This window comes from Schistocerca americana, chromosome 2 (assembly GCF_021461395.2).
Source record: "Schistocerca americana isolate TAMUIC-IGC-003095 chromosome 2, iqSchAmer2.1, whole genome shotgun sequence".
NCBI classification, from domain to species: Eukaryota; Metazoa; Arthropoda; class Insecta; order Orthoptera; family Acrididae; genus Schistocerca; species Schistocerca americana.
In genome coordinates this window covers 694,833,791-694,853,123 of record NC_060120.1, presented here as the reverse complement: position 1 = coordinate 694,853,123, position 19,333 = coordinate 694,833,791, and the positions used below count along the sequence as shown (strand labels likewise).

Sequence of the window (19,333 nt, the reverse complement as noted above, 5' to 3'; positions counted from 1 at the left end):
CATAGTGAGCATATGTGTGTGTGTGTGTGTGTGTGTGTGTGTGTGTGTGTGTGTGTGTGTGCGCGCATGTGCGTGCACGCGCGTGCGTGCAGAATCTGCTCATGCGATGGGTGTGGGACCCAATGTAGCATCCACCATATTTGCCAGACTTATCACCTTGTGATTATGACCTCATACCAAAACTGAAAGAGCCATTGCGTCGAACACTTTTTAGACAAGTGAAGACATCATCACGGCAGTGACATGTGAGATCACGTCGAGAACAAGGGTATTCTTGCCAGTGTGTAATGGATTCATTGGGAGACTATTTTGAGAGACTCTAAATGTCTAAAGTCTGTTTTCCTGCCGTGTACTATTGTGTATTGTTGGAATTGTCAGTAAAACATGTTGGAAATGACAAAATTTGTTTCATCTTGTTTCTCATGCTACTATTGTGTATTGTTGGAATTGTCAGTAAAACATGTTGGAAATGACAAAATTTGTTTCATCTTGTTTCTCATGCTATATCTTTATTCAGTGCATGTGGTTCATACATCTCTCTCTACGTAATGTTTATACATACACTAACCTTCCATTTGAACATTTCAGAATTTTTTAATTTCTTACCATTTTCGAGACAAAAAATAGTTGCCTTGATGCGTGTATTTACATTAGAGTCAGGTTACAGACAAACAGTGTTCAAAGAAATTAGACCAGAGTAGGAAAATAATTTATCTACCAGTTTTCAGAAACATAAAATAAATGTGTTTCATTAGAACATTACAGGGATGAAAAACAAGACAGATGAGCTTCATGTATGCCTGTAGAAGATATGAAAACTTCAGAAGTGATAGATGCTCCGTGCCTCTCTGAATACCATGAAACCACAGTGATGGAGAAGTTAAATATGAGGGATTATAAGCGAGCATCATTTGGGAAAAGGAAGATTGCAACATACAAGGGCTATCCAGGAAGTAGATTACTTTTTTTTTCTCGATAAAGGATGACAGCCAAAACAGTTGCAGGATAACAATTTATTAAAAATAAGAATTTTAATGAATTTTGGCTGTCATCCTTTATTGTGAAGAATTTCAACAGTTGCTGTTGCAGCCATGTTTAAAATCTTGGGATTACTTTTTGGAAAAAGTGAGTATAGGGAAGAAAAAGATGTTACATTCATTTGAAAGCAACACCTCAGTTCTACTTTTGAGCATAGTCTCCACACAAATTTAGGCACTTAAACAAGATTTGTAATTCCACTGTCATAAAATTCTACCATCTGAGACTTCAACCAGTCAGTCATGTCGTCCTACAATTGCACATTATCATCAAAAGTGTTGCAGTGTGACCAGGTCTTCACCATTGGACACAGATGGTAGTCACTGGGCGCAAGATCTAGACTGTACAGTAGATGAGGAAACACCTCCTACTTGAAAGCAATGAGTACTTCTCAAGTGCAATTTGCCACGTGTCGTTGGGCATTGTCATGCAAGAACAAAATTTATGAGCTCAACTTTCCTCTATTCTTATTCCAAATTGCCCCTCTTAAGTTTTCCAGAGACCTAAAATACTTCACAGGGTTTATTGTTGTACCATGCTCAAGAAAATCCTGTTCCCAAAAACCGTACAATGCTTGGTTGTTCAACTCACTTTTCAATGTGAACATTAGTTTGACCACTTTTAAACCTAATGCACCATTGTCACACTCCACCTTTGGTGATTACATTGTTTCTGTACACTTCACACAGTTGATGATAATTTTCAATCAGTTAATGTTTTTTTGCCTACAGAAACCATATTATTGACCACACTTCACAACTTATAGACTGTCAATTGTGGCACACGTTTAAAACTTATTGTGAAATAATGGGAAACAACAAAGATCACAGTGGCATGGCTGCTTGCTGCCTGACTGGACAATCGCTCACACAACAATATGGCCATGCTAGCCCTGCCCGTTGTTGCTATAGGTGAAAACTTAATGTACGTTCTCGACAGCCCTTGGGTGTAAAGTTGGACACAGTGTCAAAAATACTGAAGCAAATAGCTTTCTTGTATATCAGAACCTAGAAACATGTGCTTGAGTTGTTATTACAATGTACCACTCTGGTAACTGTAATAGTCCACAGGTCACCTCTAGATACCTTTTGTCAATTTATGAGAAATCTGCATGCATTACTGAGCTATCTGTTAGACAAGAAGAAACAGTTCATAGTTCATGGAAATGTCAATGTAGGTTTATTAAAAGATGCGCACAGGAAAAACGAATAAAATAGTTTTGGTGTTTCAGTCTAATTTCAGTAGTCAATTTTTCAATTCATGCACAGCAAAATACAAGGACACTGATGGATAACATTTTTATAGGTAGTGCTAAGGCTGAAATGAACAATGTGTACCCAATTGCTAATGGGCTATCTGATTATGATGCACAATTAATGGAAGTAAACAATATGACACCTTACATCCGTGAGGCAGGTTCATACAGCGCACTGAAGCTTATTAATGAGAAAAGGATACAGTGTTTTCAGAGTAAGTTAAAAGATGTAGTGTGGGATGAGGAATATACAGAAAGAGAAGTTAATGTCAGGTTCAAAATTTATTTCATGTTAAATTTTTGTTAATATTTGAAAATTGTTTTCCAAAAATGTTACCCAGATGATCCATTAATAAAACAATTAAGCTGTAGATAACTAAGGGAATTAAAATCTCGTGTAAGAGGGAGAGGGATTTGTATAAAGGGCAGAGTAATTCAAGATATGACATTACCTGTGTACTACACAAAATACAGTAGTGTTTTAAGGGAAGTCATTAAACTTCCCACAAGTATGCACATCCTGCCAGAAATAAATAATGCACATAACAAGAATAAAACTATATGGGTTCTTGTCAAATGGGAGGACAGGACAGCCAGACAGTGAACAAGATACTATAATGATTACACTAAATGACGTTGCTGTGACTGATAATTACAATTTATGAGTACTTTTAACAATCACTCTTTAAATGCAGCAGCAAAAGTAGAATAAAATAGTTCAGTTGAAGAAGCAAGAGAATATATTAAAAACGGCATTCCACAAAACTTTAAGTGGCTAGAATTAGCACCACCATTCTTCTCTGAAATTAACAGAATTCTAAAAAACAAAAGCTCATAAGATATTCATTGAATTTCAGGTAGAATTTTGAAAAGTTATTCTGTAAAGTCCTTGATTATATATGCAATGCATCACTGGCACAGGGAATTTTTCCAGACAGATTAAAATGTGCAATTGTCGAACCCCTTCATAAGAAAGGTGATAAGAAAGACTTGAATAATTATTACCAATTTCCTTACTGACATCTTTTTCCAAAATATTCGAAAAAAGTAATGTACTCAAGTGTAATCTCACATTTAAGTAGCAACAAATTGATTAGTACATCACCGTTTGGACTCCAGAAGGGTTGCTTGACTGCAAAGACCATTTATACTTTCACTCAGATATTACAAGCCTTAGATAATAAAATATTGCGAGTAGTTATTTTTTGTGTTCTTGCCAAGGCATTGATTATTTAGATCATGTAACATTCTTAGAAAAACTTGTCTTACAAACTGATAATTTTTCACACAGCTGGTTTGAATCATACTTGACTGACTGATGTGAAAAATTGTGTTGAAATATTCAAACAATGTTGGAAGGGTAGAAAATTTTAGTGTCAGGGGAGAAATCACAAAAGAAGTTCCACAGGATTCAATTTTAGGTCCACGCCTCCTCATGACCTTCCACTTTACATTCACCAACCTGAATTGGTACTTTTTGGAGATGATACTAGTGTTATAATAAATCCCATTAGAGAGAAAGTCACAAAAAAGATTATTGTGATTTTTTCAAACAATTATTAAGTGGTTTTTTGTACAACAAATAGAATCATTTCACTAACTGATGTAGTACTTGAACAGGAGTCAGTAAACATGGTTAAATGCTTCAAATTTTGGAGTGTACCTCTTGATGAAATCTTTAACTGGAAGGAGTGTATTACTGAGCTTTTCAAACAATTAAGTACAGCTACTTTTGCTCTTTGTAAAATTGCTCATCTTGGAAGCAAACAAATTAACGCCCTGACATATTCTGCATATTTCTACTCAATAATGCTTTATGGAATAATTTTCTGGGGTAACCCACTACTTAGAAAAAAACATATTGAGTGCACAAAAGTGAGCAGTAAGAACAGTATGTGGTGTTCACCCATATTCATCATGTAGTTATCTCTTCAGAGAATTAGGCATTGCAGCTGCATCATTGCAATACACACATTCGTTTGTGAAATTCATCATCAATAATCCATCAGAATTTGAGAAGAACAGTGATGCCCATAACAACAACACTAGAGGAAAAGGTTACTTTATACTTTATTACTCATTATTAAAACTGTTAAGCCTCTGATTTCATGGTTCAGCTCCAGTCCCAGCTTCCTTAAAAGGCAGTGCAAGGTTTGCAGTGGTGCGCCCTATTACTCAGCAACAACGATTATAAAATTGACTATTGTCCCTTCAATCAATACGATAATGCCTTCTCCTGGCTACTCATAGGACCAGGCACACACTTTGATTGGCTAGATAATGTGTGTTTCAGATCGACCATCCTGTGAGCCACATGTTGGACGGGTTCTCCACGACACCCTGCAAAGTAGCCCAATTGATTCTCAAGAATTTTGCATATTAATTAGGCTGTGTTTAGAATGAAATCTTCCACCAGAGTGTAAGCCACATTAACATTCCTGCTTTTGAATGAAGTATAAATTTTTTGATTTACTTTTTTCACACTCTTTAGATGTAATCAACTGGCTGTGTGCATTGCAGCATTTATTTCTTTTCTTTTTTTTATTTTTTCCTTCAGAGAATAATTTTTTTTTGTTTACTGCAAATGTATTAACTATGATTCTGATGCTACTTGTAAATAATTCTTATTTTCTTGTCTTTTCAATACATCAGTTATATTTCACTGATTAAATAGGTGATATGGGCAAATCTTTCAGTACAAAATCATTGCAGGCAAAAAACTCTCCGTGTAATGTATTTTATTGTCATGAAAGATTTGCAGGTATATATACAATACAGCAGGCATTTCTAGTGTTTGTGTACTTAATGAAGCTTAAGACATAAGTGAACCTTAAAACATGTTGTTACATTACAGACCCATAAACTCTTTCATTTATTTTTATTTTTACAATGAGTCAGAGGTCAGCAACAGTGAATGGCAGGATCGTCTTGCACTCACAGGCTGTCACTTAAGCTGTGAGAGTGCCCGGCTTAACATATGTGGCCGCTGCCAATAGGGTGTTGCATTGATAATGCAACAGCACAAGAAAAATATAAACATTTATGTAATATAAAATATTGTATTATACAAATAAAAACAATTAAATTAATGTAAAATCTCTTTTAACATATGACTAATTACTATAACATTGACTCACCTGTATAAGCTTAGGTACAAGTACAGCACAGTGTGACACTTTCAGTTTTGTATCACATTACACAAGCCATACGGTGAGATTCCTGCTTTGCCAGGTACGCTAAAACGTAAGACCCTGGTTTCCTCACTGATTTTTCCTTCCAATATCACCTGAATGCCAGGGATGGCGTACTACCCCTGACTATTGAAGAAGCAGAATCCAGGATTATTATTACACTCAAGTGTTGGCCTTGTACTGAACAAGCAGTCTGGACCTGCGATATCTGTGCTCGGAATCAGGCAGCACTTGTGTAATGTTTGTCACCATATTCTAAGCCCAAGCACATTGAATGGGATGGATCTTTTCAGGGAGTGATGGGGCTGGTTAAAATATTTTAGCCTATGTCAAATCCCAATGTGGGATGGTTGGTCAGGTAGTTCAGACACACATATGCAAGACAGTGTGGGTGATGATACTTCCTTGCCACTGCCAAACTTCCTTGCCTCTGGTCTACCTCTGGTCCGTGGCCATGGCCTGGCAGGGTTGCTACATGGGCACAGGCAGCATATGGTGCTCAATCTCCTACATACCATCCAGTGAGCCCAGATTCTGTACACCACCCTGTATTATTGTAAGGGCTCTGATGCCTGAGCCCACGAATTTCCCCATTTTTATCGGTAGCCCCAGGGTACTGCCACCTGACAATGAGGGTGTCAAATGTTCAAATCATATCCTGTTGGGACGACTCGATCACCCACTGGAATCAGGTGTGCTGCACAGAACATAAACTACCTCCCTACTCAGTACAGTGCCATCCAACGAACAGTAACATGTGTCACTACCCATTTATCACTGCACCATATGGTATAGGCCGTGCCCTCCACATCATTGCCTGCTGACCTCTACCATTATAACCTCCATCCAGGTCACCATTCTCCTGCACAGTGCCAACTGGGGTCTTCTACAACTGAGTATAGACCTCCATAGAGGTGGAATTGTGTCCTACAGCCACATCGTATCCTCCTCTCTATCATACTGCTCACTCTCCCTGATTCCTTGGTGGTGGACACTGGCACCTCTCCTTCCCATGTGCTGCTAGTCCAGACCGCACCCCAGACGACCGGGATTAATATTGTGGACTCACGCACATAGTACCTGTTTCACCTGCTAGGACACTAACCATCACATAAAAAGGGCAGATCTAGTTCCATTAAAAAACCCTTGCGGCTAGTTGACCAGGCCAGACTGCTGCCGATTCTTAAGTTTAATAGTTTACATCATAACTGAATGCTAGCTCATGTGTTTGCATCTTTCATCAGATATTACTCAACTATTTACAACCATCTTGGATGTTGCAGTTTCTTTGAAAGTTCACAATCTTGACTTGGTTGTAGCTCTGCTGTGCTCATAATTTGTGTTATCTCTAGAGATACAAAAATGAAAAATGTGTTGCACTGATTAATATTTTATGACTGCGAGTGGATAGATGATCCCAATAACAAAAATTTAATTTGTTCCATCAGAGTACTCACTCTTAATTCTTGTTCATGAAAGAGAATATTAAGCTTTTGTTGTGTACATTACTGTTGAAATGTATATGGATTCCTTGACACACAAACTCTTGTTTTTCTACAGGTTTCTGAACTACTGAAATACGCAGCTGATTCACCTAAGAAATTAACTTGTGACCAAAAGTGCTCATAACTCCAACAGTCCTTTTTCCTAAACTTGTGAGGAGAGGGAGCTTAGATAATGGGAAATAACAGGAAACAATCTGGTCAACATTTCTCAACAGACAGCTGATCCAGAAATCCTAACAGATAGCAGGTGACTTTTTAAAAGTGGGCAGCGACAATGTTTCATTGTGTGGTCTCACAAATATGAACAATTAATTCATGGAAAGAATATATTATTTGCTAAGTAAGTACAAATACTACGTACAAATACTACAAGAATTATTTCACATAAAGACTTATAAATGCTGAGTAATATACAAAACCAAATACCTAAGTACAGTTGCAGTAAATGAGAAGAAGTTATATAAACAAACTGAGCAAAGCGAAGTAATTACACAGCAGAGCTATGCATGTTGGTAATACTGTTTTCAGATTTCTGAGGTACACTTCTAATATGATACAGTTTCTGTTCCTCTTCTGATATTGGAACAGGTGCTCCTGACATGTAATCCTTACCATCAATGCCTTTTGGAAAAGCAATTACATCCCGAATGCTTGATGTATGACACAGCAATGACATTAGCCGATCGATACCTTTAAAAGAGTAAAATACAGTAAGGAAAGATTTACACAATAATCTGCTTACAAGTGCAAGTATTCACACAAAAGTCTGCTTATAAACATGTACAATGACAGCAGAGATAAATATTACCTACTAACATTACTATCGCCAATTCCTAGATGCAGTGTCTATGTATTAATAAAATGGAAGATTCAAGTTAACATATTCAGAGTGAACAAGTGGCACTACTGTGAATACTATGAATCATTTATGAATCTCTAGATATTGCTGATTTACAAGGTTTATCTTGATTATAATAGTGTATGATGACAACCAATGTACTACTGTGGAAAAAATGCAAATTCAAAATGAACCACATGGAAACCATACTCACACACACCTCTAAATTTTAGCAAACTTTATTGATAGGAGAAGCCAACAACTACACCTAATGACACTGTATCAATCTAAAATCCAATTTACATTAAGGTAAGGCAACTGAATTACTAATGATTGACAACTGTTCACATTTTCTTATCCAAAGTTGGATGGACTCTGGTACATCGAGTAAAAATATTGAAGAGCCAACACTGTTGGAAGGACTCAAGCTTATGGGTACAAAATTCTGGACTGGTGAATAAATTTCATGGAATTCACTAATAAGGTGATTTTATCAATTGCCCTTCTTCAGTTTCTTTCATACTTAGAAGAGCATTTGAAGATTAATGGCTGGACATCAGTTTCTTAAAGCAGTATGATGCACTTCTGAAAAAAGCTAAAAAATCAACTCTGAAGATTTCTGTGTGCTGTCACTTTATTGCATACTCACCAGTTCCTTGAAGGTTTCAATTGCTCTCTCTGCAAGTAGTTATTTTGTGTCCTCAGTAACATTTCATTTCATAATAAGGCAAAGAGAATTATTTCTCCATGGCTCACACCATTGCAAAAGTGACATGTATTAGGAACAATATTGGTCCTAATTTGCCACCCCTAGGAATTCCAATACCGTATTGCTGTATTTTGATTCTGATAAATGTTTAACTACAAGTTCAGCCTTGTTTGAGATTTGTATTTTTATTCATTATACCTTATCTGTTAGGTATAATTAGAACCAGCCATTAGCTACACCTCTTATTCATAATTATTCTATTTTATTTAGTCTAACCTTATGCTCAGTAGTATAAAAAGCTTTAAAATATCTACAAATATGCCTGTAACACAATCAGCCTTGTCAACATTATCAAGTACTGTTTTTATGAAGTAATAAAGTACTTGCAAACAATGTGAATAAACTTTTTTTTCCAAACATTGTAGAGAAATTATTAAAAAAATCTTCCAGACAAATAATTATTCACCAAGTACAATGATATTATTACCAACCACAGAGCATAAAGTGAATAAAACTGCACAAAACATAAAAATGAAATGTCAGCAAGCCTAAATGAAGTGTCAATCTCTGTACTGAAACTACACATACAAAGCATATAAGCTCTCATAACAAATATAATAAAAGAGCCATTCACATCAGAGAACTTTCCAGTGTATTTAAAACAGACAAGAGTTGTGCCTCTGTTAAAGAAAGTCAATGCAGAAGACATAGAAAACTACAGACATATTTTGTGCTGTCATTATTCTAAAAAACCTACATCTATATCTATAGCCACAAATACTCCGCAAGCCATCGTACAAGGCATGGCAGAGGGAACCTAGTATTGCTACTAATCATTTCCTTTCCTGTTCCACTCTTCCGTACTGAAGAACTACACTCTTCCTTACTACTGTTCTTATGTGCTAGTTCCATGTATGTTTTTTTGCAGCTTTATACCTAGATATTTAAATGATGTGACTGCCCTGCCAAGCAATGTTGTATTTGAAAATTACAGGATTGTTTTTCCTATTCATCTGCATTAACTTACATTTTTCTACATTTAGAGCAAGCTCCTATGGACAGTTTAAAGAGAGAGAGAACAGGAGCAGTCTCAGAAACTGAACTGATAACTTTAAAACTCTTACCTAATGCAATGCCGCCATGTGGTGGACATCCGCTCTGTAGAGCATCGATAAGGTGGTGAAGAGAGTTCGGTTCAATTTGCAGAATGTTCTTAAGAATAAAAGTCTGCAGCGCTGAATCATGGATACGAATGGAACCTCCACCAACTTCACAGCCATTGATGACTAAGTCATAATGTAGTCCACGGACCTTAAAATGAGAGAAAAACTTGACACCTCTATTTTTGTGTTATGCAAAAGATTCAAACTATTAAGCAAATTGTAAAATACAGTAAGTCATGTTATTGAAGTTTGCAGCAACAAACATAACACACTTGACAACAAACCTTTAAAGGCTCCATTTCCAACAAAGGAAGGTCATCTGGATGTGGTTGTGTAAATGGGTGATGTGCTGACACTACACTTCCCTGCATATCTCCTTCCAAAAATAGTGGAAAGTCTACAACCCACAAAGCACTAAATTTTTTTGTTGTGTATCCTTCAGCGCCTTCAGCTATCAAGTGAGCTATGAACTCTTCTCGAATTTTCCCTAATGCTGGCAGCTGAAAATTTAAATTTCTGATAGGTGAAATTAAAAACAATTATAATCATGACAAACTCTTATTTCTACAAAAATATACTACCTGACAAAAAAAGTGAAGTATCCAGAAAGGGAAGAGGGAACAAAATTAAACTTCATGGGTTTAAAGAGTGTATGATGTTATTTCAGTGATTACACTGTTGAGTCAGATTTACAAAGAACCTCACAGTATGATCCCACGTATCACTATTACATCACATCCCCTCTGGTATGAATGCATGCACTGACGCAGGTAGAAAGGGTGTCAATATAGCCAATGTATTCTCTCCAATTTATATATTTACTTTTTTTCATAGAACCATCACAGTGATGGTTTTTGCAATAGTCAGAAATAATAGCACAATTGTAATTACACTTACAAAATATGTTATACACTGCAGCTGTTGAATCTTATTTCTATTTTATATATTCATTACCTTACAGCTGATATGCTAATGGTTCATGTTACAATTCACTGAATGAATATAAACATTTTTCTATCAGAAAAGATTTTAATTCTGTGTTAAAATCATTCCCTGTGTATGTTCATGGAGAGTTTGGTAGTCTGTTACACCAAATCAAACAACTGATGTGTGGACTTCTGTCAGGTCATTTTTAATGTTGTTCTTTTCCGGAAATAGTTAAATTTGTTCTGATGTTGTGATCATGTACATCACTGCACTTGCTAACTTCAGTTGATTGACCCATAAAAATGTAACTATTTTAAAGATGTACAGAGGGTATATTGGTAGATATTTGTGCTGTATAAACACTGCACAACATGAATCTCCATGGCCCATCCCATGAATAAGTCTTACTACCCTTTTCTGTGAGAGCAGTATTTTTTTAAGGATACGCCGGCTGCACAACCCCCACAGTTCAATCCCATAATATACTATTTTCTATGTCTGGCTAAGAACTACCTTTGTGAGCTGGCTATGGACATACAAGATTCCGCATACGAAATTAACGTGGTTTGTCCACCATAAACTTTCATCAGCATATACATCCATGAAATTACAGCTCCCAGTTTCTGTTGGTGAGATGTTACATACATTATTTACATTGTTGTGGTGAGGGCTTCCTGTTTTAAATGCCAGTAATGAGTTTTGTAACATTCACCTTCAGGTGCTGATCATATATATACAGGGAGTATCATAATTAATGGTGTAAATACGTTCAGTTGAAAGTACATGATACTGGAAGCAAAAAGGTCTCAGTAAACACAGGGTAGAAAATGCATACCTTAAGAGCTATGAGCAATTTTTCATCTTCAGTACTGTGAAACAAATCTCTTCTACTGCAAGCTCTTCGCTTTCCATATTTTGAGAATTGGCAGTATGGACCAAAACAAGAAAAAAATGTCCAGTAAATAAGTGCTTTAATTAATATACCTGCAGTCTGCATCCTCTGGACCAACAGACAGTAAACTTCATGGAAGATTTGTGTCATTGCTGTGGCTTTACTTCGGTATTTTATGAAGCCATGCTGCGAATCTACAAGCACTTTCTATTTTGTGAAAAAGTCATTTTGCCTAGGACAGGATAAAACTTATGCACATCTTAATAAAGGTGGGGATGAGATATTGGTTTATAGTTGGAGACATCTTCCTTACTTCCCTTTTTATACGTGGTTTCACTACTCATTTGTACAACAGTTGGAAATTTGTCTTCTCTAATGCTGCAAGTAATCAGGTATTTAAGAGGTTTAGAGATTCCTTTTAAGCATACCTGAGTAATAGCACTGAATATGTCATCCCATCCAATTGAAATTTTTTTCTTTGCAATGCGTTGACATAGGGTCTCTACCTGTGCATCTATAGTATGGGTTGATTGGCCCCCAGAAATGGTTATTGAAAATATTATATATCGAATTTGAGTTTTTTACAATGTTACTATCATGTCTTATGCTGAATGGTTCTGTGTTCATCTTCTTGGGAACTTTGCAGTACTTGTCAATCAGCTCCCATGATGCTTTACTCATGCTGTCCGACTGTTCTATTGCTTTGCTGTTAACCTGATCCCTTAGGTCAGGAATTTCATTTGTAATACTTTCCTTTGCCCAATTGTACACTCCTGGAAATTGAAATAAGAACACCATGAATTCATTGTCCCAGGAAGGGGAAACTTTATTGACACATTCCTGGGGTCAGATATATCACATGATCACACTGACAGAACCACAGGCACATAGACACAGGCAACAGAGCATGCACAATGTCGGCACTAGTACAGTGTATATCCACCTTTCGCAGCAATGCAGGCTGCTATTCTCCCATGGAGACGATCGTAGAGATGCTGGATGTAGTCCTGTGGAACGGCTTGCCATGCCATTTCCACCTGGCGCCTCAGTTGGACCAGCGTTCGTGCTGGACGTGCAGACCGCGTGAGACGACGCTTCGTCCAGTCCCAAACATGCTCAATGGGGGACAGATCCGGAGATCTTGCTGGCCAGGGTAGTGGACTTACACCTTCTAGAGCACGTTGGGTGGCACGGGATACATGCGGACGTGCATTGTCCTGTTGGAACAGCAAGTTCCCTTGCCGGTCTAGGAATGGTAGAACGATGGGTTCGATGACGGTTTGGATGTACCGTGCACTGTTCAGTGTCCCCTCGACGATCACCAGTGGTGTACGGCCAGTGTAGGAGATCGCTCCCCACACCATGATGCCGGGTGTTGGCCCTGTGTGCCTCGGTCGTATGCAGTCCTGATTGTGGCGCTCACCTGCACGGCGCCAAACACACATACGACCATCATTGGCACCAAAGCAGAAACGACTCTCATCGCTGAAGACGACACGTCTCCATTCGTCCCTCCATTCACGCATGTCGCGACACCACTGGAGGCGGGCTGCACGATGTTGGGGCGTGAGCGGAAGATGGCCTAACGGTGTGCGGGACCGTAGCCCAGCTTCATGGAGACGGTTGCGAATGGTCCTCACCGATACCCCAGGAGCAACAGTGTCCCTAATTTGCTGGGAAGTGGCGGTGCGGTCCCCTACGGCACTGCGTAGGATCCTACGGTCTTGGCGTGCATCCGTGCGTCGCTGCGGTCCGGTCCCAGGTCGACCGGCACGTGCACCTTCCGCCGGCCACTGGCGACAACATCGATGTACTGTGGAGACCTCACGCCCCACGTGTTGAGCAATTCGGCGGTACGTCCACCCGGCCTCCCGCATGCCCACTATACGCCCTCGCTCAAAGTCCGTCAACTGCACATACGGTTCACGTCCATGCTGTCGCGGCATGCTACCAGTGTTAAAGACTGCGATGGAGCTCCGTATGACACGGCAAACTGGCTGACACTGACGGCGGCGGTGCACAAATGCTGCGCAGCTAGCGCCATTCGACGGCCAACACCGCGGTTCCTGGTGTGTCCGCTGTGCCGTGCGTGTGATCATTGCTTGTACAGCCCTCTCGCAGTGTCCGGAGCAAGTATGGTGGGTCTGACACACCGGTGTCAATGTGTTCTTTTTTCCATTTCCAGGAGTGTATTTTTCTTTAAAGATCTGCAGAGTAGTAGCTTTATAAAGCAGGTTTAGATTGTGTGTTCTCTGCCTGAGCCTAATCAGATTTGGTGAGAGTTTTACTCTAGGATTACTTCCATTTTTGCAGTGTTTAACTGTCTTCTGGATAGTAATATTCGTAATGACTCAAAAGGGTTGAACAGGTCATCAGACCCTTTCACCTGGTACACATTACTCCATTTCTCATTTGCTAATTTCTATTTAAGAGCATCAATGTTTGAGGTATTCAGAGTTCGTTTCTGGAGAGCATTTTTTTTTTAACCACTGAATTTACATACTGTATCATCTGATAGAAGTGTTCAGAATAATGAAAATCTAAGCCACTGTGATTTACCTTACCTACAACATCTTTGTTAATTATAGCATAATCTATTCCAGTGGAGCATGTGTGTCACTCTAGTGTCAGAGCTTACCATTATTTAACAGATAGTTTGGGCTTAATACATCACTGAGTTTCAAGTTTACTATACTACTTGAATTTGCATCTATATTAAGGTCACCTAACATAGTAAGGTCATTAGGACAATTCTGATCAATTAAGTTACTAACTCTATCAATAAACAACATTACATCAGCATTTAGTGGTGGATATACCCCACTCACTTTATCCTTAAGTAATTTGAGATCATTATTGTGGAGCATAACACCTGTCATTTCAATCGAGCCTTGTTTTGTGTGGTGTTCAAGAAATGAAATTTTTAAACTGCTATGTCCTTAATATCAAACATTGCTACACCACCACCATTATGGTTTTGCCTACAATAACTATTTGCGAGTAAGTAACCTTCTAATTTATAATACATAATTTCAAGTAATTTTTAGTCCATGTTCAGTTATTACTAACACATGTGGTGTGTGCTCCTCTATGAATATTTGCTATATGTCTAGTTTTTTTTTATATATTGCACATTTAAGTGCATCAACTTTAGGGGTATTAACCTTTCTTGATGATTTGCCACCTTGCATGGATCACATTTGTTTAAGCTACATTGTTTATGACAACCTGCTGAAAAACTGGGTTTTTAGGAATTTCCTGCAGTGATTGATCACTTATTTCACAGCCTGGTTTTTCTTCAAGTGAACGGGACTCAGGTATATCCAAGCTACATCCCTGAACACTAGTAGTAAGGTCCTTTATTCTAAAAAAGAGTATCACGGTTGTGGTCCAGAGCTATTGGATCCTCCTCCTCATTGTCTTTATCACACAGTTCACTTATATGGGAAATTAGCTTGGCCTTTCCCTTTCCGTTTATGTAGAATCCTTGCCTTGTATGTTCATCATGATTAATGGATACTTAAGTCTAGGAAATGTAGAGAGTTAAACATATGATGCAGTTTCTTTAGCAGAGCAGTGCAACATTGAATCTCTTTACTTATACACAACCACTGTGGCAAATCACATTGCTCTGGCACATTTGTGATGACAACATTCTTATGAAATAGTTTCTGCAAAATATTTTGAAAACATCACAGGACTGTCTTCCTTTTGTTCTTATGTACACCATTGCCACCATTTATAATCACAATGTGGTCATCTGTTTCCAGTTTTGTATCCATTGTAATATTCTCCATCACTGCATTTAACATGCCATGTGGCTTAACTTTTGCAAAAACTAATTGCTTTGAAGGTATACTTTCATGAATGCATTTGGATAGGTTTTTTCCATGTCTCTGGCATACAGAAGACGACCTTTTGTGCTTCTTGCTAACAGAAAGTTCTTTTGATTCTTTACTGGGAGTTTTATTATTATTTACTTATTTTTGTTGTATTACCAAAATCAGCGACCAGTGCCACAAGTTATTTGATAATGGTAGCATTGGGTATCTGCTTACGTGTAGTCTCTCTCTCTCTCTCTCTCTCTCTCTCTCTCTCTCTCTCTCTCTCTCTCTGTGTGTGTGTGTGTGTGTGTGTGTGTGTGTGTGTGTGTGTGTGTGTGTGTTTTTCCCAGCACACGATACATTTTCTGCGTGAAACGACCATTAACAACCCGAAGCAAGCTGTCTCACAACTATTGTAACTGGTCCTTAATCCTTAATATCTTGGCTACTGGCACTTTAATGGAGTTGATGTCCAAACTGGTCCTACTCTTGTTCTATTGAGTACAGATCTAGAAATCTTGCTGGCCACAGGAGTATCTCATACGGATATGAGAATGTGCCACATGTGGACAAGCACTGTCCTGTTGAAAAATGGCACAACAATACCATGACACAAGAGGTAACACATGAGGCCATACCATTGTGCTGTCAGAGTTCCCTCGAACAAAGCCAGCTGTGACCTGAAGCCGTACTTCATAGCTCCCAAACCACGTAACCAGTAGTGTGACTCTCCAAAACAATTGAAGAATGGGATCTCTCTCCAGGTTGCCATCACACACGTTCACAGTCACCTGGGTTTGTGCAGGACCACAACTCATCACTGAACACAATGCAGCAGCATTCATCAGCTGCCCTTGCTTCCCATTCATGTCATCAATCCATATGCAGCCATATGTGATGAAATTTAAACGGTAACTCCTGCACAAGATTATAATCCCCTAGCGTGCTGGTTGCAAGTCACCAACTAATGATGCAAGGTGACACAGAATGTTGCAGGAAGTGCATCTGTTCTTGGATGGCAGGCACAGATGCAAAGGAGTTATGATGTGTTTGTGCACAGTATCGTGCTGTCTCCCTGTGACGTGGTCAACCAGAACATTGACGATGAGTAAGCTTGCCCTCATGTTCCCATGCAGTCAAACATCGGGCAACTGTTGCATTTAAATGCCCCACAAAAATAGATATTATGACAGCAAGCTGAAAAGTAATGCCTCTGAATTTTTTATGTGATAACTCTCAAAGCCTTTTAAATAAAACAAACTTTATTAACATTCTCCATCTTTATTCTTCATGTCTACATATTTATTTCTCAACATAGACACCCTGATGATACATTTCTCCCAGTAAGAGACCAGTTTGTCGATAATGTCACTAGAATGTGACTTCGTTGACAGGGCCACAACCTCATCTCTTATTGCACTGCTCCACCACTATCCACATGAAGTCTTCTGAAGTTTCCTTTAAATTTTGGAAACAGAGGCAAATCAGATAGGATCAGGTCAGGGCCATATGGAGGATGTTTGATCACAGAGAACTCAAGGCATCGGATTGTTGCAGCACTCGTGTGCGGTTTGGCACCATCATGCTGAAGGAGAAGGTGCTCCATGTGTGGACAAAATCTCCGAATTGAAAACTCAGCCACAGCATGCTGTTTCCCTTGCACCAAAGCAGTTATGTTACACACCACCATGTTACATGCTACAACTCAGAGCCCTCTAGCGGCAGATGGCTGCAAATATGTAGGCATGAAGAATAATGGCATAGAGCGTTAATAAATTATGTTTTATTTAATCTTTAAGAGTTTCCAGGTACAAAATTTGGAGGCACTACTTTTCAGCATCATCCAATATACCATTCAACCTGCCAGCCAGATGGAGACCCACAATGAGACCCCTTTCAGATTCTTGTCAGGTGCTGATAAATCTATCTAAGATGAGTATCCGGCATCTTAATTCCTTCACAGCAATAATTCTATATCTGATGCCCTTTATACCCTACCAGATCTGGTAACAACACTAATACTGGTGGCCATTCTACATGTTACAGAGATTTTCAACTCTAATCATTTACATACCCACCAATGGCATATATGTGCACAAAGTTACACTGACATCTGACCATGTCCTCTGAGTGCTTCACCTTTTTGTGAGGCAGTATAGGCCTATATGAAAAGAGATTTCGCTCAACTTTAGAGTAGATACTTCTAATACTACTTATTTTTGCTCTTAATTAAAGACTTAGCACATCAAATCAGCTAGAAATTTAAGTGTAGGAAATTCTCATAGCATTGCATGTGTTGTTGTAGAAGAATGTTAAGTATGAGATGTGTATACAAACAGCTTGACTCAGCAAATTAAAAGTAAGTTTTATGACTGGCCATCATTTCAGGAATTACAATCTACATCTACATCATACTCCACAAGCCACCTAATGGTGTGGCGGAGGGTACTTTCAGCACCATTATCTGTCCCTCCAACCGTGTTCCACTCGCAAATAGTGTGTGGGAAGAGTGATTGTCGGTAAGCCTCTGTATTGGCTCAAGCAATATGTTGTCTGACTCCTCCTGAAAAGTGCTGTCCAGACATTTCAATAGTAAATCTCTCCATGATGTACAACACCTCTCTTGTAACGTCTGCCAATGGAGTTTGTTTAGCATCTCCGTAACGCTCTCTCACCAGCTAAACGATCCTGTGACGAAACGTGCTGCTCTTCATTGGATCTTCTCTATTAGTCCTACATGATAGGGATCCCAGATACATGAACAATACTGAAGAACCAGGCACATCAGTGCCTTATAAACCACTTCTTTCATGGATGAGTTACATTTCCTTAAGATTTTTTCACTGAATCTGAGTCTGATGTCTGCTTTTCCCACTTTCTCTTTCATGTGGTCATTCCACTTAAGATCACTCTGGATAGTTATGCCTAGATATTTTATGGCAGACACTGTCTCCAGCTGTTTGGCAACAATAGTGTAGCTGTACAGTAGTGGATTTCTTTTCCTATGTATGTGCAATATGTTACATTTATTTATGTTCAGGGTCAACTGCCAGAGCCTACACCATGTCAATTCTCTGCAGGTCATTCTGCAGATTCTTACTATCTTCTGGCATTGCTACTTTGTTACAGACAACTGCATCATCTGTAAATAGCCTTAAAGAGCATCCAATGCTTTCCACTAGATCATTTATATATATTGTAAACAGTGACGGTCCTATCACACTTCCCTGTGGTACTCCGGATATTACTGTTACATCTGTAGATTTAGTTTCATTAAGAGTGAAGTGTTAAGTTCTATCTGAAGAAAGTCTTGAATACAATCTCAAGTCTGCTCCAATACTCCGTAAGTTCATGTTTTTTTTTTTTTTTTTTTTCATTAAACGGCAATGTGAGACGGTATCAAATGCCTTACTGAAATCAAGGAACACTGCATCAACCTGAGCGCCGTTCTCCACCGCCCTGTGGAGCTCATGGAGGAATAGAGCAAGTTGAGTTTTGCAGGATCTCTGTTTGTGGAATACATGTTGATTTTTATAGAGGAAATCATTTTCCAAAAATTAATTCTTGAGCATAAAACATGTTTCATAATCCTATAACAGATTGACGTCAACGATATAGGTCTATAATTGTGTGGATGTGTCTTATGGCCTTTCTTAAAAATAGGAATGACTGTGATTTTTCCAGTTGTTAGGTACCTTTCGTTGCTCCAGCGATCTACAATAAATTTCATAATTTTTAACATTTTTCTACAATAAATTACTGCTGGAAGGGGAGCAAATTCTTTCGCACAATCTTTATAGATTCTTATAGGTATCTCATCTGGTCCTGAAGCCTTTCCATTTTTCTACAATAAATTACTGCTGGAAGGGGAGCAAATTCTTTCGCACAATCTTTATAGAATCTTATAGGTATCTCATCTGGTCCTGAAGCCTTTCCACTACTAAGCGATTGTAGCTGCTTTTCAGTTCCGCGATCGGTTATCTCAATACCT

General features: G+C 38.6%; 1 protein-coding gene across 3 annotated transcripts in view; it reads right to left on the bottom strand.

Moving 5' to 3' along the window:
- Window positions 1-5,016: 5,016 nt before the first annotated feature.
- The window catches only part of LOC124593519 (aspartate--tRNA ligase, mitochondrial), a 146,484-nt gene continuing 132,167 nt past the window's right edge, over window positions 5,017-19,333 (bottom strand). For all 3 annotated transcript variants that reach the window (XM_047131938.1, XM_047131941.1, XM_047131939.1), the window contains 3 exons: window positions 9,984-10,199; window positions 9,661-9,847; window positions 5,017-7,679 (listed from right to left, as the gene is read on the bottom strand). In XM_047131938.1, the coding sequence (XP_046987894.1) occupies window positions 7,477-7,679; window positions 9,661-9,847; window positions 9,984-10,199 (606 nt within the window). In that variant the 3' untranslated portion in view covers window positions 5,017-7,476. The remainder of the gene's footprint in view (window positions 7,680-9,660; window positions 9,848-9,983; window positions 10,200-19,333) is intronic.